General features: G+C 36.9%; 1 protein-coding gene across 5 annotated transcripts in view; it reads right to left on the minus strand.

Moving 5' to 3' along the window:
• The window catches only part of PTPRK (protein tyrosine phosphatase receptor type K), a 559,982-nt gene that overhangs the window by 83,760 nt on the left and 452,508 nt on the right, over nt 1-23,714 (minus strand). For all 5 annotated transcript variants that reach the window (XM_028847097.2, XM_028847096.2, XM_078001187.1 and 2 more), the window contains exons 12-13: nt 21,875-22,148; nt 18,832-18,868 (exon numbers count right to left, since the gene is read on the minus strand). In XM_028847097.2, coding sequence (XP_028702930.1) covers nt 18,832-18,868; nt 21,875-22,148 — 311 coding nt within the window. The remainder of the gene's footprint in view (nt 1-18,831; nt 18,869-21,874; nt 22,149-23,714) is intronic.

A 23,714-nucleotide genomic window follows, 5' to 3' on the forward strand; every position in this document is an offset into this window, starting at 1 on the left:
GGAGTGAGGAAGGACTTATCATCATTGCTTACCATAAGTAATATTCTGAATAAATAATAATCTGACTTAGACAGTCCCAGGATATAAATATACAAAACGAAGAGGTAAACTCCAGACTATATGAATCTTTAGTAATTATACATCAACTTTAGGTTTATCAAATGAATGAATAAACTGATATTAAATGAAAAATGAATGCACACATGTATGCCTTAGCTTTTGGAATTTTTTCTTTCCATGCCTTCTAGGGGTACTGTCTGTGTTACTGATTTCCAGCTATATCTGGTGCCAGTGAGGATAAGTTCTACCAAAGTACCTATGGCAAGGCAGCCAAAGTGTTTCTGGTATTCTAGACTGACGCCAAGAAGGAGATTCACTATTTTAAAAATATCATGGTAATGATTAGGTTACATGAACTGTAAGTGCTTTCTTGATATCATTTGTGAAATACCTGAATCTTTACACTTCATATTGGAAACGAGCCACTATTTTTACTAAAATTCCTAATATCAGTTCAGACATTATATGCTGCAAATAACAGATTACCTACTAGCAGTGATTTCCATAATGATTTTTTTTTTTTTTCAAATACAGATATATAAAGTTAAGGAAGTCCAGCAATGGAGATCTCAGAACTTCATGGTTGTTAGGGCTCTGAGTTGGCTAATTGGTTTAGACAATTTGGCTCAACTTTCTGAACACCATATCCTGATAAACAATGCCCCTAGGTAAAAAGGATAAGTTGGGGGCTGTCCTTACCACCTCTCTGTTTATAAATCAGGAAGGAAAACATTTCTTTGAAGGCTTACATTCTAAGAAAATGTAGCCTTAGATTTCTCATGCTAAGACTGGATTACATCTACAATGCTAAACCCATCACTGGCAGTGGGTGAATGGGACTTGCTTAGACCAGCTGTTGACCTGACCAGCAGTGTCGGGGTAAACTTGTTAGAAATGCAAATGGGCCTCTTCACAGGCCCAGTGATTTAGAAACTGTGGAGCTGAGGTCCAGCAATCTGCTTAACAAGCCCCCAAGTGATTCTGACTTAAGCTTAACTTTGAGAAGAGCTGATTTAGAACATTCTAGCTCATATCCTGGGTTTGACCCACCTTCTCTGAGCAGATAAGGAAAAATTCTCCTCAAGGTTCCACGTATGTTCCCTCTGCCTCCAGTGTTCCTCCCCCACATGGGTGATGCCCTCATTCCCTTCAGGCAAACACTATGCTTTTTCATATCAGGGACTTGAGCATCCCTGATTTTGGTATCCTCAAGGTCCCAGAAACAGTTCTCTTTGGATACTAAGGAATGACTGTACTTACTTGTTTGTGTTTGGTCTACTTCCTTCAACTAGAATTTCAATTCCATAAGAGCAAAGGCTTTACTCTACTTATTCACTTTTCTATCCCCAGGGCCTACAACATTGTCTGGTATACTATGGACATAAAATAAATATCTGCTATAGAAATATTGATATCCAAATGAAATTAGAAATAAAAAAATGGCTCATGAATAGACAAGCAACATTATTAAATTTTTAAAAAGCATTTTTCACCATAAACACTATGTTCAAATAAATTTACCTATATTAGAAGTTTTGCCATTCTATCAGATTTCATAGCTTTTATCTATGGAAATGTCAGGTTTTTTAAGAAATAGATTTGACTAACATACAAACTTCTGCCAAAAGTAAATGCTAAGTAACAAGGTTTGTTCTAAAAAAATCCAGAAATTCACAGGATGGAGAAATTAGGTACAACCAAAGTAGTTTCGAAATGTAAACTACTTACATAAACAGATTACAATTCTTGCAATTTCCCATACCGTTGGTTTTGTTTCTTAGTTTTAGTCTAAGTATTATTCAGCATCTTGATTTCTTATCAATGCCCGCTTGCTTTACTTTAAGAATAATTTTATGTAAATAAGTACATGTGTCCACAAATAACTATTTATATATTGAGAAAATTTTAAATGACATAATATGCTAAATATTATCACACAATATAAAATAAAAATTCAACCGAAAGGCCTCTTTTGTTAGTTTAATATGGATAAAGCGTATTTCTAGTGAAATACTTTTGAAGATCCTTTAAGTAAATTTTAATATAATTTATATATTTGCATGATTCAGCACATTTAAATCCAGCCACAAAAATGTTACTTATTAAGATCGTTTGCTTAAGAAAAAAATAATTGCAGTATAAATTCTTGATGGCATCATGCAAAAAATCCTTAGCTGCTAATTTACAAATAATTGTGTGTATGCAATGAATTAGGGCACCATATAAATTACATATACAAAGATAGGCTGTGTGCAGTGGCTCACGCCTGTAATCCCAGCACTTTGGGAGGCCAAAGCGGGTGGGTCACCTGAGGTCGGGAGTTCAAGACCAGTCTGACCAACATGGAGAAACCCCATCTCTACTAAAAATACAAAATTAGCCGGGCATCGTGGCGCATGCCTGTAATCTCAGCTACTTCAGAGGCTGAGGCAAGAGAATCGCTTGAACCCAGGAGGCGGAGGTTGCGCTGAGCTGAGATCATGCCATTGCACTCCAGCCTGGGCAACAAGAGTGAAACTCCGTCTCAAGAAAAAAAAAAAAAAGAGAGCAAATCAACATCAAACAATCTCAAACAGTATTTTTTCAGTAGAGAGAACTGAACCTAAAGACAATGAGCATGCAAGTTGCACAATGATCCTGTCTCATTGTACAAGTGACTCTCTAGTGTTGCTCCATGTTCTTAATGTATCACAAACACTTTTCCTGAGACTTATCCTCCTTTTTGCTTTCAAATATACAGCTAACCAAATTCCCTTTCACATGTTAAAACAATCCTGGTTTTGAACAGACTATGTTATAAATGGAAAGCCTTTCTTGATTTTTAGTACAATTTAGATAAGCCCTTCTACTCCATTCTTGAAGCATATCTTCTCAGTGACTTCTTGCCTAAAAGAATAACAGGCAGAACCACTTGTCTCAACTGCAATGAACATAACTCCCAAAATATCTCTTCTCTTGCATCAAAATATGTAACCACATGACTATTTATTTTAAACATTATGATACTGATTATTTAATTAACATGCTTCTTTAATAGTCAAGCCAATGTCTTTATTCTCTTTATGTACTGGCTGCCACCAGAGATACAAATTTCAAGAAGGCAGGAAACAAACTATTACACAAAGCATTTTTAATTTTTAATTTATTTTTTTTATAGAAATGGGTCTTGCTATATTGCCCAGGCTGGTCTTGAACTCCTGGGCTCAAGCAATCCTCCTGCCTCCACCTCCCAAAGTGTTGGGATTACAGGCATGAGTCACGGCATACAGCCTATACTGGGAATTTTTTAGAATGATTCTCACATGCTCAAAAATTTTCAAAATGATGTTATTTCAGGATGTATGCTAATTGTTCTTAGATTTAAATTCTTTCACATTGTCCTTCAAGAATTTTCAAACTTTTAAACATTTCCTGGTCTCTTGTTCCACATCTGATACTCGTATTCTCTGCACAGGACCTCATTTAATTTGTTTAAATGGATCATCCAATACACTTCTCATTTTTTTCTGTTGGTGTCACTTGTCCATTTGCCCTCACAGGTTCAATAATTCCCAATTGTTTTAAAAGGTATGTTTCTGCATTCGTCCAATTCTATCACTGCTTACTTCGTCTAGAAAGTTATTCTTTCTTATATATATTCAATAATTTTTGCTCCATTGGTAGGTTTCCTCTGATAAATAAAATATGCTCAAGTCTCTACCATACTTAATAATTCTTTTCTAAATTAAAGAATCTCCTTTCTATCAGTAATGCATTTCTGGAAAGGAAAGTTTCCCCAACCACTTTATTTTCTCAGCTCCTATTCACACTAAAGTCTTGCTTCTATCCGCTATCTTTTCGCCCAGTCACTCTAATTGAATGCTCCCTTTTCTAAACTCAACCATAGACATCACAATTTGCAAACCCAGTTGCCTCTTCTCATCCTATTTTATTTGAGCTTTCTATGCTGCTTCAAACTATTAACTACCGTTTATAAGCCTCTTCTTGGTATATCTTCCTTTCCTCAGTGTTGTGACAAGGCACTCCACTGTTTATGCACCTTTCAATCCGGTCACTTCTATTCTAGCTTCTCTCCTACCTCATTTTCTTCCTCCTACTGTCTCAACATAGGTGTCCTCCAAGGAGCTCTCCTCGTCTTTCTATATTATCTTGTTTATATGTTTTTACTACTCCCAAAGCTCCTAGTCTGAGTTCTCTAGTTCCAGACATTGTCCAAACTTTTATTTCTGTTTTTCTGATTGCATTTATCTTAGCTGTTTTTTGGTACTCTACACTTGGCTTTTCCAAAATGGAATAAATGATTTTTTCTTTTAAATCTCAGCCCTTGTTTCTAGTCTTTTCTGTCTCTGTGACGGACATCACATCTTCCTAGTGTGGTTGGTTCAGGACAGAAGTTCAGCATCTTATTTAAGTCTTCAGCTTCCTTGTTCCAACAGATACACACCGAGACATGTTAACTTGTACTCCACCATCACCTCCTCCATAGCCTTATTTCTTATTTTTTAACGAAATCACTCATCTCCTCTCCATATTTTAGTACACCAGCTTTAAAATTCCAACTTTTTGTTGGAAAAACTCACAAACTTACAGAAAATTTGCAAATACACTACTCTTTTTATTTTCACTTTACTAAACATGAAGAGTAAGTTACTGCGCTGATGCCTCCATTATCCAGAATACTTTAGTATTTCTCATAAACAAAAACATTTTCCTACAGAGCACAAAATGATGTTCAAACTTAAGAAAAATTACTGTCTAAACTTCAGATCCTATTCAAATTTTGCAGTTGTCTTAATGATGTCCTTTGTATCTAAATGATCTAATCAGAATCACGTGTTATATTTAGTTACTATATCTCTTTGGTCCCATTCAGCCTTCACAGTTCAGCCTTCCCTTCACTTTTGAGGCTTTACATTTTTGAAAATTATAGCTCAGTTATGTTGTAGAATGTCCTAAATTTGGATTTCTCTGTTTTTTTAATGTTTAGATTAAGGATATGCATCTTTGCCCTGAATATCACAAAAGTGATGCTGTACTTTTCTTGCATCCTAGTGGGAAACCACAATTACTTTCCCAACATGGATACTGTTCACCTTCATCATTTGGTCAAAGCATCTGCTAGGCTCTTCCAATGTGAGGTTAATCTGTTCCCTTTTATAAATATTAAGTTTTTGGGAGCTACTTTGAAACTATGTAAATACCTGGTTTCTCATCCATTTTTCTCTATATATTTATTTATATCAGTAAGAACTTGTGCTTTCCTGTTTTATTCAGTGTTATAATCAATCACAATCTTCATTTTGATTCTCAAGTAATAGGCCTCTGGTTCAGCCAATGAGGGGGCACCTTGAGGTTGGCAATTGTGTCCTCTTGATATGCCCTCAATTTTTTTTTTAGCGTTTTATGGGAAAAAAAAAATAATCTAGTTTTATGTTGTACTTTTCTTGTTCCAGTCCTGGATTGAGCCGTTTATCCAAAGAGCCCCAGTTACTTTTATTGGATAATGGTATTCAGACACCAAAATCTGGATGTTAGGCATATTTACCACCAATATGTTGTTGCTCCCAGGCTCTCTCAGTGGACTATGTGTATGGAACACACACAAACACACATAGACACCTATACACAGTTTCACCTGTGTTTTTTGTTGAACATTCTCCCTCCCACGCCTGCCCTGCCACACACATAATCTCTGCCATCTCTGCTTTCACCTCCTTCCCTGTGTGGCTGTGCTCCTCACTCCATGCAGACTCAGGCACCCTGCACATGACCAACCTCTGCCTGGAAGTTCACACACCTAGACCGATAAGGCTCTGATATGCTGCATGGGCCACCCTCTTGCATGGTCACCCTCTTAACCTCCCGCAGAGTCTGCCTCCCCACCCCCAAGCTTTTCATCTTGTTTGGACTCTGACACCTCACACCATGCCATGTGTCCCTGACAGGTCCCCTTTTCACTACACTTGGGCTCTCATTTCCCAAGGTGGATTGCCTAGTGTGTTGATATTTCACTCGCCCTAGTTGGGCTCCAAAACCCCAGCAGTTCACCTCCACATGTGGACACTCTTCTCCCTGCTCAAGCTCTTACTTCCCACACGGGGTCGTGCCACCCACCGTCCCCATGAAGACAAGCTTCTGAATCTGATTGATTTCTGAGATGCCACACGAGGCTGATACTTTGTGAGACTGCCTCCTCCATCCAGCTCAGGCTCTGACAAGGTCTGTGGGGCCACTGCTGCTTCTCCCCTCTCCCACTGGTGTGGGTCCTACCATGCTCTGACCCACCACAATGGTTATGAGGTGAATTGTCAAGAAAAAAAGAGAAGAAAAGAGAAAAGGCTGAGAAAAAAGAGCTGCACCAGGCTTTCAGCTTGTTTCTTTACCTCTACTATTTCACTGCATCAATCTAACATATATGCCATTGAGAATTTTTTAACCCAAAATGTTACATATAGCTGGGATTAAACTGCTTTCACTTCAAAAGCTTTCAGTGATTTACTGTTGCCTTTGCAATGCAATTTGAATTCAAGGTGCTGTCCAATATGAACATAAACTTTCCAGCTTTTCTTTCCCTGCATTGATATGAATGAGACAGAAAACTTTTATTCTTTAGATGTAAAGCATGTTTTCTAGTCCTATAGCTTTTGTTCTACCTAATTACTGCTAATTGGATTATCTTCCCTTTCATTTCCAACTGTCAAAATAACGTCCATCTTGGAAAATAAGATTTAATGTTACTTCCTCCATAAAATTCTTCTCTTAGCTTCTCCACCAAAAGCAATTATGAATAATAGTAATAATAGCAATGAGTTGTATTAAAAATGTCTCACATGTACTTTACTAGAAATTTCACGTCTATTATTCCTGCTCTTTTGTTAGTTCTGAAAATTAATAATTTTCAACTCCAATTTTATTTTATATACAATAACAAAACATCAGCACAGAGAGTTCAGATGACTTGTTCAAATCTTAACAGTCAATAAATAGCAGAGGGGGGATCTGAATCTAGATTCTAGTCTGAATCCAAGGCTAATGCTATTTGCAGTGGGACACAAGCATTGCTCACTACACTTTTCCAGGCACTTTGTCTTTTTCATTTTGAACATAGCACATTTGCATCATACTTTACTTGTTTCGCATATTACTTAAAAGAATAAAAGCTCCTTGAGGACAGGTTCATTCATGTTTAATTTCATATCCCTACCATCAGAGAGCCTTGACCATGGAGAACCCTTAGCACAGAGAAGAATGAACCATGGACTAGGGGGTCAGGAGGACCAGCCTATAATCCTGCTTTGCCACAGGTCACAGGGATATGAAATGATACTTTAAATAGACACTTAACTTCCCTGATCCTAGGATTCTATGTTTCTAAAAGGCTGTGGTGGTAAGACTGTATGACTTTTATCTCTATCCAAATTAAATCCCTGAGTTGTTTGATTTAATAAATAATAACTTTAAACATAAGAGAGTAAAAAAAAAATCCTATCACATCCATCTTTATCTTTCCATATATTTAAAAGTTTTTTGGCACTTTCAATTTTAATAAACTATTTCATTAAAAGTCAAATTTGATCATTATCTTTAGAGAACTGAAAGGGTACAAAGTTTATTTTGACAAAGAACAATTTGAATTCACTTTTTCCGGTAAACAGCCCTGAAAGCACTTTCTATAGGACTCAAAGAATAAGAAAAACATACTAAAATAATAGCAACAATTAAAAAGGGGTATTTTAACCTGAAAATGATCTACAACTAATATATATAAATGAACTGGCCCTGTGATACTTGGTTTCATATTTATAATTCAAATATGGCTTAAGACCTAAGTAATGGGTATAGAGTTGGATATATTTTTTCTATTGGATTATAACCGTTCATGAATTTGGGGTTACTAAATTCCTTAGCAGTGTCCTTTTCCATTTATACGTGGTTTTTTTTCCTATCTCCTCTTCATTTTCGTAACGTCTTTGTATTTGCCATGATTGTTGCCTAAACATTTCCTGCATTGTTTTTTGTTTTTTGCTTTGTTTTGTTTTGTTTTTAGAGACAGGGTCTTGCTCTGTTGCCCAAGCTAGAGTGCAGTGGAGTGATCATGGCTCACTGCTGCCTCAAACTCCCGGGCTCAAGTGATCATCCTGCTTCAGCCTCCCAAGTAGTTGTGACTATACGTGTGTGCCACCATGCCCGGCTAATTTTAAACGTTATTTTGTAGAGATTGGGTCTCACTGTGTTGCACAAGTTGATCTCAAACTCCTGGCCTGAAGGGATCTCTTGCCTCAGCTTCCCAAAGCACTGGGATTACAGGCATGAGCCACCATATCTGGCCATGCTTAAAGTGTCTTTAAAGTTTTTCTGGCTCCTTTACCAGAAGTGTCCATTATTCAGGACACAAGCCCCCCGCCTTCCTTTTTTCTTTTTTTTTTTTTTAATCTTGGAATTAGACTTGTGTAAGCCCCAGCAATGTGGTCTTTCTTTTCCTTTCTTCTCTTTTTCTTCATTTAGATTGTCGCTAATAGTGAGCATAATACTGCAGTTTTGGAAACTTTGTTTTTCCCTCCCTCTTTCCTCTTTAATTTCTCTGGTTTCCCAGCTTTTTTTCCAGCACATAGCTCATGGTTAAGGAGTAGTCAATGAGAAGGGCCTAAGGTCAGGTTTTCAAGGGGCCTAAGGTCAGATTTCTACACTTCCTTAAAATTCTGTTCAATGCTATATCTACTTACCACCACAATTCACAGACTTTATGTCATCATGTATTTTTATTCCTTAATCTTTGTTGTTTTCTTTATCCATACCTGAACATATCTGAAATATGCTTTTTTTTTTTTTTTTTTTTGAGATGGAGTCTCACACTATTGCCTGGGCTGGAGTGTAGTGGCACAATCTTGGCTCAATGCAACTTCTGTCTCCTGGGTTCAAGTGATTCTCCCGTCTCCGCCTCATAAGTAGCTGGGATTACAGGTGCCCACTACCACACCCAGCTAATTTTTTGTATTTTTAGTAGAGATGGGGTTTCACTATGTTGGCCAGGCTGGTCTCGAACTCCTGACCTTGTGATCCGCCCGCCTCAGCCTCCCAAAGTCCTGGGATTACAGGTGTGAGCCATGGCACCTGGCCAGAAATATGCTTTTAAATACCTGTTCTTATTTACTCAAGTAAGAGTTTGAAAACCTGAACTGCATACATATTGGGTGTAGAAAGATAGTAAAATTATGGTATTATATAAGCTGGTATACAATCTGAACGGCAAATGACTAAATGAGCTGTCATTTCTTAGAAGGTTCTAAAGATTGTTTTCAAGAAATCCTATTCAGAAGTGTTCAAATAAAGTAGGCCCATATTCTCTACTTAGAGAAGGATTTGGGGGAGATACAGGCTATGGGTGACTTTATCCTATGTTATAACTCTTTATCTTAAGGAGGTCCTTAAATCATCACTCAGATTTCTCTCTTAGTGTCAATAATTAATTTTCTAATTATTTTTCATACATCCAAATTTTCTACTTCTTTAATTGTATGTATAATTTTTGGGATTTTTCTCTAATTTCTTCAAATATTCTTTTAACTAGCCCTTGAGACACTTGATATAGATATTGTACAGAAAAGAGTTAACGTAGCAGGACTAAGACTGAAATTCTTGGAAAGGGCTGCTTGCAAAGTTGACCTTGGCCTGATGTCCGGGAACTCGGATTTGGGAGGGTTCCCATCATTCCCTGAGAAGAGTGGTTCATTGTGCCTAAATTGTGCCTTATGCTAAAAGTCTAGTTTCCTTCTGGGAGTAGGGAATCTTGGCAGATGCTAGCAGGAAGGGGTTCATGTGACTAGTCCCCACTAAAAACCTTAGGAACTGAGTCTCTAATAAGCTTCCTTGATAGACAACATTTCACATGTGCTGTCCCAATTCCGTCCTGGAGAAATTAAGCATGTCGTGTATGATTCCATAGGAAGAGGCTTCCTCTGAACTTTGTCCATGTGACTTCTCCCTGTCCTTATTCTGCTTTGTATCCTTTCCCTTTAATAAGTCATAGCCATGAGAACAGGACAACTCACAGGATGACCGAGTCCTCCTTGTGAATCACCAAATCTGAGGGTAGTCTCGGGAACCCCTGAGACAGATGCCTTTCTAGATAATATAATATTTAAATCATAATACATCTATATAGTTACTGCATATACCTTTTAACTTTTATTAGTTATTTTATCTCATTTTTACAAATTAAACAATACAGTGTATATTCTTTGTTGTCTGGCTTTCACTCAAATGATGTTTGTTATACTTATATATATTATTTTGTGTAGTCATAGTTTGTATTCTCTGCTTTAGAGCATGGCATTATGTGAATATACCCAACTTATTTATCTAGTCTACTAATGGTTGTTGCTGGGCTGTTTCTAGTTTGTTGCTTTTATAAATAGTGCTGCTATAAATTTTGTACTACATGTTTTTGGGTGTATTGACATACATATTTCTTTGGTGAGTATCCCAGGAATGGAATTGTTAGGACATAGGTTAGTTTACTTTCAGTCCGTTTTGCTAGACAGTTCTCCAAAGTGGTTGTACAAATTTATACCCCCACCAGCAGGATGGTATGATATTTCCAGTTATTTTACATCCTTCTTAAGGCTTGGTATTTTCTACAATTTTTCATTTTACTAATTTTAGTATAGGTGTACTGGAATCACATTGTGGTTCCAATTTGTATTTTCTTGTTGAACACCATCTCATAGGTTAATTGATCATTTTGTATTTCCTTTTCTCTTAAGTGTCTGCTCAAGTGTTTTCTCCATTTTCTACTGGGTTGTCTCTTGTCTCGCACTAGTTTTAATACTTTTTCAATACGTTTTTGATATGCCCTATTTCAGATATATTTATTATAAGTATATTTTCTCCTCTGTAAATTCTGTTTTACTCTCATAATGGTATCTTTCGACAAGAAAGAGGTCTTAAGTAGAATTTATCATTTATTCCTTTTGTTCAGCATATTTCTGTCTTCTATCTAAGAAATCTTTGCCTATTATGTTTTTAAAAAAATTGTTGAAATTTTTATTTTCTTTTTGGTGGAGGATGCAGGCATCAATCTTTGCCTGTTGTAACATCATAAAAGGTGTTCTCCTATATTCTTCTAAAAGCTATATTGTTATAACTCTTACATGTAGCTGTATATTTTTTATATAGTGTGAGTTAGGGGTCAAGATATAATGTCTTCCATATAGATATGGAAAAAGTACCATTTATTGAAAAGAGTATCCGTTCCCCTCTTCCCTACAGTTTTACCTTTGCCATAAAAAATGGTGAACGTGTGTGTGTGCATCTATTACTGGAGTTTCTCTTTCACTGGTCAGAATTTTTATTCCTATGCTATTACTACACTGTCTTAATTACTATAACTTTATCATAGGCCTTGATAACATCCAGGAACAGTATTTAGATTTAAGAGTAGCCTTGCATATTCTTATTCCTTTGCATTTTCATATTGTCTTTAGAATCAGATTGCCATTTTTTTTAACAAAATTGGGATTTTGAATGCTTTAAATCTACACATTAATGTAGGAGAACTGACATTTTGCCAATATTGAATCTTCTAATCCATGAACATGGTGTGTCTTCCCATTAATTTAGGTATTGTTTAATTTCTCTCAATAAGGTTTTGTAGTGTTCAGTGCAGAGGTGTAACCTATCTTTCACCAGACATATTCCTACTCTAATTTTTAAAGATATATTATAAATGGCATCATCTTAAAATACTGTTTTGTTGCTGCTTCGCTACTGATTTTTGAATATTGATGATATAACCACCCACCTTAGTGAATTTTTCTTCTGAAATGGATTATAAATTATTTCCTTTAGGTTGTACCAATTTATGTTTTTCCAGTCTCTTCTAAGTATGTGATTACAGCATCAAAAATTAGGTTAGAAACTCTATCCTTTCCACAGTTAACAGTGACAGTTTGATCAGTTTATGAATGAATGTCATCACTTCTCTCCTGTAGATGTGGCCATAAATGTAAGGTACCTGCAACAGGCTTCTCAGGAAAGAGAGGGTAATAGGTCAGAAATCTCATAAAACAGTTTAATTTCTATAATAGCAAAATGCTTGAATCATCTTCAGGTCAGTTCTATTTTTTTCCATTTCTCTCTTTATCCTAGCATCCCAGTTACTATCATTCTGTCAAAAATAATTAGACTAGTAATATTTCATATGCAAACAATAATAGTTTGCTACTTTTAAAGCAAAGGAATATTTAACTTCCATCTAACTTGGGGTTGGGATGAAAATAGTGATCATGAACCTTTGAAGGTCCTCAACTCATATCTTTTCTGTTTCGGTGACTTGGCTATTTCTCCAAGAACATGGTGGAGAAGAGTCTACTTATACTAGCAATGAGAGCAAAAAGAGAAGTTCCAGGGTCCAACTTGAAGTGAATTAAGATGAAACCAGTCAGACACAGTATATTCCAGATATACAGTAGTAATGGGCGGACTGTCACCAACTTTGAGAATTCAAAATGTTGGCCGGGCGTGGTGGCTCACTCCTGTAATCCCAGCACTTTGGGAGGCCGAGACGGGCGGATCATGAGGTCAGGAGATCGAGACCATCCTGGCTAACACGGTGAAACCCCGTCTCTACTAAAAAATACAAAAAAATTTGTCGGGCGAGGTGGTGGCACCTGTAGTCCCAGCTACTCGGGAGGCTGAGGCAGGAGAATGGCGTAAACCTGGGAGGCGGAGCTTGCAGTGAGCTGAGATCCGGCCACTGCACTCCAGCCTGGGCAACAGAGCGAGACTCCATCTCAAAAAAAAAAAAAAAAAAAAAAAGAAAAAAGAAAAAAAGAATTCAAAATGTTGGGAAAAGATGAATGTTGAAAATTGTATGTGTTACTCCTTTTAAATTTCTAGTTCTGATCTTACGCTTGAGAACTATAAAAATATTCAGAACTATTATTTCTACTTTGACTGTAAAATTTAAAGACATCCACCAATGAAGTCAGGGTTCCTCATTAGCAAAACATGGTACATTCTTATGCTACTTAGTTATGTCCATCCTTATGACACTTGATAGAATTTTAATCTCTCATCATAATGTCCTGCATCCCAAATTTAAGTAATAAGAGGTAATAATAGCTAGATTCCCTTTGGACTCTGTTGTTGCGGAAAGTCAGGGACCCCAAATGGAGGGACCAGCTGGAGCTGCAGCCGTCGAACATAAATTGTGAAGACTTCATGGACATTTACCAGTTCCCAAATAATACTTTCATAATTTCTTACGCCTGTCTTACTTTAATCTCTTAATCCTGTTATCTTTATAAGCTGAGGATGTACGTCACCTCAAGGCCACTATGATAATTGTGTTAACTATACAAATTGATTGTAAAATGTGTGTTTGAACAATATGAAATCAGTGCACCTTGAAAAAGAACAGTAAAACAGCGATTTTAGGGAACAAGGGAAAACAACCATAAGGTCTGACTGCCTGCAGGGTCGGGAAAAATAGAGCCATATTTTTCTTCTTGGAGACAGCCTATAAATGGACGTGCAAGTAGGGAAGACATCACTAAATTCTCTTCCTAGCAAGGATTAATGCTCTGGGAAAGGCATGCATTCCTAGGGGGAGGTCTATAAACGGCCGCTCTGGGAGTGTTTGTCCTATGCAGTTGAGATAAGGACTGAAATATGCCCTGATCTCCTGCAGTACCCTCAGGTTTACTAGGATGGGGTAAAACCCTGCCCTGGTAAATTTGACGTCAGACCAGTTCTCTGCTCTTGAACCCTATTTTCTGTTGTCTAAGATGTTTATCAAGACAATAGGTGCACCGCTGAACACAGACCCTTATCAGTAATTCTGCTTCTGCCCTTTGTCTTGTGATCTTTGCTTTTGCCCCTTGCTTTGTGATCTTTGTTGGACCCTTATCAGGAGTTTGAGATTTTGCCCTTAGAAGCATGCAATCTTTGTTCTCCTTTTTGTCCTTTGAAGCATGTGATCTTGTGACCTACTCCCTGTTCTTGCACTCTCTCCCCTTTTGAAATCCTTAATAAAACTTGCTGGCTTTAAGGCTCAGGTGGGCATCATGGTCCTATCGATATGTGATATCACCCTGGAGGCCCAGCTGTAAAATTCCTCTCTTTGTATTCTTTCTCTCTTTTGTTTTTTGAGATGGAGTCTCCCTCTGTCACCCAGGCTGGAGTGCAGCGGTGCGATCTCAGCTCACTGCAAGCTTCGCCTCCCGGGTTCACGCCATTCTGCCTCAGCCTCCCAAGTAGCTGGGACTATAGACACCCCCCACCATGCACAGCTAATTTTTTTGTCTTTTTAGTAGAGATGGGGTTTCACTGGGTTAGCCAGGATGGTCTCAATCTCCTGATCTCATGATCCGCCTGCCTCAGCCTCCCAAAGTGCTGAGATTACAGGTGTGAGCCACCATGTCCAGTCTGTACTCTTTCTCTTTATTTCTCAGCTAGCCAACACTTATGGGAAATAGAAAGAACCTACATTGAAATATTAGGGGCGGGTTCCCCTGATACTCTGTGCTCTAATACATCAACTCATTCATTCTGGTTAACTCACTTGAATAGGTCCTTCACACTGAAATGTGAGTACCAGGAAAGCAAAGAAGCTATAGAATATAGTCATAAGAATAGCAGTGATTACAATGAAAAGACAATTTGAGCTAAACTGTCTTCCTATCACAGAATTCAGCAGAAGAAAACTCATTTGAATAAAACTGATATAGACCCAGACTAGGACTCAATTTCATTTAATTCACATTAGTTTATAGATAATATTTTTAACTGCTTTGTTACTAAAATAAAGTCTTAGCTTTGGTAAAAGTATTCTATATTAGAATATGACATATATATCACAATATAAATTCACAGTTAAAGAAATAAAAACAACTCTAGTTAGTTAATAAATTTGTCTTAACTCACATATAAACACTTTTCATAATTGCAGACAGTACTGTAACTTGTTTGATTAAACATGAAAGCTGAAGCATCTACCTTACATTTTGTTCAAATTCAATTATCAACTCAACAAATATTTATTGTATCTAATACGACTCTCACTCTGTACTTGTCCCTGGCATATAGTGATGTATACATATGTATATATAGAGAGAGCTTCAAACTTGGCTAAATAAGCATTTTCTTTTTGTTTTAGTAAAATGTTTTATTTTCTATAAAGATGATACGAATATGTAACAATGAACTCTGGTTTCTCCATATAAAATACAACTTTTTCTAAATAAAGGGGTTAGAAAAACAATTTCCAGAGAAAGACAGAGTGAGCAAGAGAGACACACATTTCGTTCAAGGTACTTTGTCCCAGACTACATTTGGAATGTTTATAACTATTCATTTTAAGTTTTCAAAAAAATGAGAAAAAAGCAACAGACTATTGCATATGGCCTGAACAGAAAATTTGTGTGGTAAAAGGTCACACTGCAAACTGGAATGTCTTATGGAGGGACACCAGAACTAAGTTCTTTTCAGCAAAACTGATCTAAATACAAAGAATATTAGGAAAGGAAGGTTCCAGCTCTTCAGTATGCACAACTGACACTGGAAAGAGGGTCGGGGCAGGGCAGGAGAGGGTCTGACTGTAGGACAGGTAGAACACAAGACTTGCCCGTAGGAGTCATCCAGGATGAAGAAAGGTCCTTTCTACGCCCTTTCCATTCAGCCCAGGGATTCCTGGGCAGGGTTGTCCTTCTCATTGAAAGTGGCTTATGTACTGAAAATGCACCTTGTCCCATAGAAGGAAACTTTCACTGAAGCTAGCAAGGGGAGCCTTTCAAACTCCAGACTCCCCTATAATATACTCAGTGCTGTTTCTAACTCTGGTCATGCAATTTTTAATGTTTAATTCATTTTTTAATACTGAGAAATACCTTACCTATCTACCTACATATCCACACACAAATTTATAAGAGTAAAGTGCACACATTTTAAACATACAGTTCAACAGATTTTCACCTACATATGCACCTGTGAAATACTGAATCGTTCCTTCACCAGAAGGTTCTTTCATGCCTCTTCCCAGTCATATGATTATGCTATTTTGACTCTTAAATGTGTCTTGAAAATGCCCTGTCAGAAAACTTTTTATTTTCATATTGAAAAATTTCACACCAAAGCTGACCATACTTGCATGTTAGTTTAAAATGTAGTCAGGCAATAAGTTGATGCTACTTTAATAAATGCAGTAGTTTTCCGTTTTCATTTCATTTCATTTCTTTTTTTTGTTTGTTTTCTTTTGAGACAGAGTCTCACACTGTCACCCAGACTGGAGGGCAATGGTGCAATCATAGCCCACTGAAGCCTCAAATTCCTAGGCTGAAGCAATCCTCCCGTCTTCCAAGTAGCTGGAGCTACAGGTGCATGTCACCATGCCTGGCTAATTTTTTTTTTTAGTTTTTGTAGAAACAGGGTTGGCTTTTCATATGTGGAAAAAATGCTAACTGTTCAGAGAAGAAAATATATTAGATCTGGTCAGAAACATTAAAAAACAAACCAACAAAAAAGCCCTTAGTTTCTCCCCTGTTCTCGCAATCTCAGTCATGAACATTTAGTTTTGTTTTTATACATATTTCATTCATAACTGTCTAACCTAAATTATGTCCCTCTTAAGTATAAAATTATTAGTATAATGATAAGATAGTTAACACATGTACTATTTATAATATGCTAAGCACTATTTAAGCACTTCATATATATTTTATTTTATTATTTTAGAGACAGGGTCTCACTCTGTCACCCAGGTTGGAGTACAGTGGCACGGTCATAGCTCACCGCACACTGAAACTTCTGGGCTTAAGCGATGCTCCCGCTGCAGCCTTCCAAGTACCTGGGACCACAGGCGAGCTCCAGCAAGCCCGGCTAGTATTTATTTTATTTTATTTTCAGTAGAAACAGGGTCTTGCTATGTTGCCCACGCTGGTATCAAACTCTTGGCCTCAAGCTATCCTCCCACTTTGGTGTTGCAAAGTGCCAGGAGCCACCGTGTCTGGCCTATATATGTTATTTTAATCCTCACAACAATAAAAAGGTGTAGGTACTCTAATATTTAATTTTTGGAATGAAGGTTTACATCATTTTCTCAATACTAAAAAACTCCTAAGGGACACAGTCAATATTTGAAATCAGATAGTACAAGGCCAGAGTCCTTTCTCTTACTCAGTACATCACACTGCATTACTGAGACCCAGAAGTGTAGCAGAACTAGATTATTAGACAAATAATGAACTATGTTTTTTACCACTTCAAAGTTTCTGGCAATTATTTTATGCCACATGGTAAGACTGTTTCCAGGATCTCAATCCTCCTGTAGTTTAAATATCATGTGGTATTTGTCATTTTTAAAATTTGTATTGAGAGAGAGAAAAGAACACAGACATCTCAGGCAAGAGCAAATAATGAAATAACTGAATAAAAAAGTTATGTTAGGATAATATATAGCTATCATTTCCCAGTTACAGAAACATAGCATGACATATCTAAAGAACTTCAGAGGTCAATGTGGGACCCTTTTGCAATTTTGGTTCTACTTTAAATCTGGAAAAAGACAGGTGATATAGACCTAAATGCCTTCTTCTATTATCTTTCAAAAATTTCAACTCTCGTTCCTAATCCATAAGCTAAAGTAAAATCCTTATACATAATATGTATCTGTGTATATTCTCTTTAATAATTGCTTTTTAAAATAAAACTATCAAAAGGAATCTTCATATGTGAATTGAAAAAAGTATATATTTTCTCTTCCACAAAGCTTCTTTATTACTCTCAAGAGTTAAGGAGAAAGTCTTTCTTTATTGCCTTACAAATCAGGAGTAAAGCACAAATGCTGATTGAGCAGACTGATGACTAGATGGAGAAAAATAATGAAAGGAAAGTTGCCAGTACAAACAGAATATTGCCATTCATTTTTACCCCAAATGAATCAACTACTGGTCACAAATGTGGATGTGCTACTAATTCCGGCAACAAACACCCAAAGAACCAACCCTCTGAGGAGGCCCACGTCTGCATGCAGACAACTTTTTCATGTTTCTCTTGCTAGAACACACCAAGTAGCAATTTCTCCTTTGTTGGCATAATCAGGTAACTCTTAAATGAAGAATCAAAAACACAGAGAATGCAGGAGACTTTCCCCGACTTGGAACTCTAAATACTCATTCAAAGATGCAAATGTTTTCTCTTGTCAAAGAAACTAAACAGCTAAGTCATAATATGCCTGGTCAGGAGGAATTGCCCTGACTATTAGCTAGCCATCACAGATCTGATTTCTCACAGTAAGTTTAAAAAAAAAGTAAATGATCTTCAATCTAACTGCACTACTGATGAAGATATGGACCAGTCTCTATCCCTATAATCTTATATAAGCATGAATTAGCTTGGTTTTACATTTGATTACCTATGATGGAAAGTAATAGAGGTTTTTAAACAAGTGACTTGCTATTTTCATCTGCTATTCCTGACCTTTTCCTAAGATATTGGTTGATCAGCAGCACAAGACTATTCAGACACTAAATGGCAGAAATAAGTCCTTCTAAGGTTTTCTAGATCTTTCCTATTATCATAACAAGATTCCTTCAGTCAAGTACTAGAGGATGGGAAGTAGCACGCCAATACTTGTTAAAGACACCCAAGTGAGTCACAGAACTAACTGTAATAGAAATGCCATATTTAATTAGCCCTGAAGCAGGGAACAAAGTCCTTCCATTTTAGAAAGGTGGTGAGTGTAGTTAAAACAAGCAAAAAACGCAAACCTCTTACCTTTTGTAGCAATGCGTACACACTGGGTTTTAGTTTCCTGATAGAGGAAAAATGAAAAAAAAAAAGAGTCAATGTATAGATAATGTTTCCTGTTTCATAAACTATAATTATTATAAAGATCCATCTGGGGTCATAAAAAGGGATTATAAACAACAGAATTTTAATATTAAGAAAACTTTTAAAAATATGCCTCCCTAGGGATACTTAAAAATATAAAATAAGAACTTTGAAAAATATTTTAGTTTTTATAGAGATGTAAATATCTGTTTTTACTTCGCAATGAAACAGGTTAGTTTGTGACAAGTAGTATAGCATTCTATTTTCATATACAGTACTTTGTAAACTATCAGAAAGAAAAATGTATTTGCAAAAGTAATAAAAATCAGGTCCAAATATAAATTTAATTTTCATCTGAGAACTGTAGACTCAGACCAAAGCTGAACATTATATACTTTCATTTGGATCTCAGCATGACTAAAGAGCTAAATGATAGCAGTTAGAAAGATTATCAAAACATTGCATCATAGTTGTGGTGTAATTTATCTCTTCTTTCTTCCTTTTAATTTAGCTATTAGGAGTTAAATGTTTCTCAGCATAGATAATTTTCCTCCTCTTGCTAGACAGAGCGGATATACAAAGTAGAAGCAGTAGGAAAGGACAAGAAAAAATGTCATTATTATTTTTAATGCTGTAGGGTGACAGTAGGAGACACATGTCCCCACCAGCTACTTTTGGCCCCACTCTTCCTCCTTTAGGACTTAGTTGAGTCAGTGTACATCCTTGAATATACAAGAGGTGAGAAAAGGTATCGAAGCCAGTAAACAAAACAGAGGTGATCTGTTTGCAAGATGCATTTATAACTCCATCTTGAGTAGTTCTATATGTTGATAATTTATAAAAGAGTTTACAATTTCCACTTAAGCATTTTTTAAAATTATTTTTAAATTAAAATAAAGCAGTGAGGGGGGAGTTAGTAATTAAAAATAAAATTTTGCACTTCTATTACTTGTGGCCTGAGACCTTCATGGTAACCTACAAGAGATTATTTCACATTCCCATAAAGGCCCAAAAGGATTTTCATTTCCTAAAAGCAATTGCTGTTAACTTTCTGTTGGCATTACCAATCTCTGTTGGTAGAAGCCACATCAACTTTAAAACTCTTTGCTGCCGGACTCGGTGGCTTACGCCTGTAATCCCAGCACTTTGGGAGGCCGAGGCAGGTGGATCACAGGTCAGGAGGTCGAGACCATCCTGGTTAACATGGTGAAACCCCATCTCTACTAAAAATACAAGAAAAGTAGCCGGTCGTGATGGCAGGCGCCTGTAGTCCCAGCCACTCGGGAGGCTGAAGCAGCAGAATGGTGAGAACCTGGGAGGCAGCTGCAGTCAGCTGAGATCGCACCACTGTACTCCAGCCTGGGCGACAGAGTCAGACTCCATCTCAAAAAAAAAAAAAACTATTTGCCAAGATAACTGTGAAATATATTGTTGCTATTCTGTACTTTGACTAAACCACAATGTAGATATATTAACAATTGGAAGAGAAAATTCATATCAAGAAGCTTTTAAAGAATGCAGACATTCATTAACACTCCTCTGGTATAACAGACCAAATAACCAAAGTTAATTTGGAAGCTCTCTAAAGATGAAAACCCTCAGACAAAACTATACTTCCTGCTCAATGCTACATTATACCCAGAATAGACTAATAACTTCCGTAGTGTTCTGTTTTTAGAGCAGCTCAGTTGTAACAGTGGTATGGAATGATGCGTGGGCAGGAAGTGGACACTAGACTACTCTCTAAAGACCCCTGTTCTTTAGAGGTAAACCAGAAGAGGAGAAGAGTATCTTCAACTGTGAGCAGCCTCTGACTTTGGAGAACATCTTAGAAGATGCTGTGACCTTTTTCTTTGCTACCTACAAGCCAACCACATAGGCAAGCAAACAACAAAGCTTTCATTCAAAAGCAGTTAATCAATACCCAAAGCTCTCACGGCCCCTGCATAAATGCAAACGGATTGTTATGTCTTCCAATTAAACTCTTCCAAGATATAATATACTGATGCAATTGTATATCATGTAGCACTCCCAGGTGCTCACCTTAGGGACTCAATTACATAAACCCAGCAATTTCCTATATGCCTTCAAGTCCATTAAAATGTCATCATTCTATTGGATTTTGAATTGTGAATATTTCTATCCTCAACATTTGTTTTCCCTCTATTTCTGTCTGCCAATAAATAAATAAATAAACAAATAACAGTAAGTTTTAGGAAAGAAAATTTTCCAAAGAGAACAGCATGAGGCATGAAAGGCCAGGTTGTTTTCTCACATACGGAACTGCTGGTCATTCCTAACGTCCTGTTGTGTTTTCCTCTTCAATATTCATTTGGGATCAGCGGCAGTGTTCAAAAACAACTGTGTCCAAAATGGGAAAAGGAGGGGCAACCAGGGAAACAGAGAGAAGCCTTCTGTAATGGCTCAGCAGCCAGTCATCGCCAGGCTGCCTTTTGTTTAGGTTCCGTCAGATATACCACAGGCGCCCTATTACTTTGTAATCAGAGGATTGTTACTTGTTATTTACTATTTGTCTTGAAAACCCTGAAAAGTTTATAAGGTTTTATTAGCCTGCTGTGGAACACGCATTCTGTTTATCCTGCAGTAAATTTAATCTCTTGAAGTGTGCCACCACTGAGCAAGGAAGACAGAACAATGCCGGATCGTTACTGGGGGTGGAGTCCCGGCAGCAGCACACCCACCTTTTCAAATCATTTTACTCTCAATTGCTATTGTGGGCTTTCCTGAGGAAGCCTCCAGTCGAAGCAGTTACTAGGAAACAGGAACCCTGTGAAATGGAACTGGCGTGCGGCCTCAGCCCTACAGGAGGCCCCAAACTGTGCACACTGTGGAGAACAAAACCCCCTACATGCAAATTTTCTTTTTCTTTCTTTTTTTTTCTTGACAGATGCTACTGAGTATTTATAAAATTTGACTTCAGCTTTTCTTCAAAGCAGGGAAAAAGCAAATCCTGGAGGAAGCTCACCTTCTCCACACTGCTCATTGCCTGGAAATAGATGTTGTATCCTTTGCGTGGAGCCAAAGGAGGGTTCCAAAAGCCTTGGTAGGTCCGATTGTCACCCACAGTGAATGGGGCAGGCTCAGGCAGGTTTCCTGGGGGAAGTTCTGCAGCAAAGTAATAGGGTGCACCCCCACTCATGGCATTTTGGTATGTGACAGGAACCTGGTAGCATTCCATGGCTCCTGCTTCTCTCTTGGTTCGGTGTGGGTGCAGTTCTTCCACAACAATCTGATAAGCACTTTGGGGAAAAGAAAAAAAAAACGATAACACATCAACACATATATACACACATATTTAGAGATTTGAGATACTAAGTTTTTTTTTTTTTTTTTTTTTTTTTTTTTTAAAGGAACAAGGGGTTTAAGGGGTTGACTATTAACAGACAACATTTCAAAGTATTTAAAGTCAGTCGTAACCTGCTACACTCTTTTCAGCTATTTCGCAATAAAATAAAAAATTCACATAGATGCTGCTGTCCCTAACATCACCGTAGTTACAAAGAAACTGATAAAAATAAGAACAATCACCTTAGGACTTTCAACATTTTCAAATGTTGAGGAATGAGCCACCCTAATAAGGATTCTGGCATTAACCAGAGACACATCATAGATTCAGTTCTTTGTCTGATATTTTTAAATGTTTAAAGTTAACATTTTCCCTTGAAATGAGAGTACAGAAAGTCCAGCTCCAAGGTCTAACAGAATGACTGCCTCAGGGCGGTGCTAGAAGCACCCATTTGTGGTTGTCACAGCCATAGAGACAGAATGTACTGACAGGCTTCTCCACCTCTTGACCTTGCCATGGCATCTACATTGGCTCAGAGCTATGTAGATCTAAAATACAAGTGACATGCGGCAATACGGGCACAGATGGACAGAAATCTGTCCTCACAACCGAAATAGACCGCCTCCTTCTTCTGGAGTTGTTAATAATAAAATGTTACAAATTGTAGAAACAGATGGCATTTGGCCTATTAAAGCTCTAACCTAAACCTTCTGATATCTTTAAGTCTTAAAACTTTTCTATAATTGCAATTACTTTACAGAGGAGAGAGAAAACAAAACAAAACAAAACAAAACAAAAACACAACAACAACAACAACCAAAAGGCAAATTTAAAATAAAGATCCCCCTGATCTCTACCAATATTTTTTAACAACTCTGAAACTGGTATATTAATAATATTCTTTTTTAGTAGAAAATTCTTTAGGTTAAAATTTTTTCAGGTAAAATATTACCATGAAAGTTGACATAATTATATTTTATATATTATAAATATATTTTAAAATGTTTTAAAATTCCTAAAATTCTGGAAAAGTATATGTGGTATCTCATGTAAGTTGAACATAAATTGTATGTAGGGCTGCATATTGATATTCAGTGGATGTCCAGGAGGAATAGAATATATTCTTTAAAAGATTTCCATGAAAAAGAAAGAGGTGGGTAGGTAGAGGGGAGTGGGAAGGAGAGGGGAATGGAGAAATATATATATATATATATATATAGAGAGAGAGAGAGAGAGAGAGATAGATACACTGAACATGTGTCTATGAAAATTAAAACAGTTTAGACTCTGGTATAAAATTCTAATTTAATATAAACTCTTATACCTACAAATAAAAGATCTTCATAGATTAAACAAAAGGACATCAAAAGAAAGAGTTAAATCATAATTTAATTGATAAAGATTTTCTTTTCTTCCTAATTATTCAAGCTCCCATTTTCCATTAAAATATTGCTAATAAATCAGTAGGTTGGTATCCATCTCGTTTCCTATAAAAAGTGAACAGAACTTGTAGTAGTGT

This window comes from Macaca mulatta, chromosome 4 (genome assembly GCF_049350105.2).
Source record: "Macaca mulatta isolate MMU2019108-1 chromosome 4, T2T-MMU8v2.0, whole genome shotgun sequence".
Classification (NCBI taxonomy): Eukaryota; Metazoa; Chordata; class Mammalia; order Primates; family Cercopithecidae; genus Macaca; species Macaca mulatta.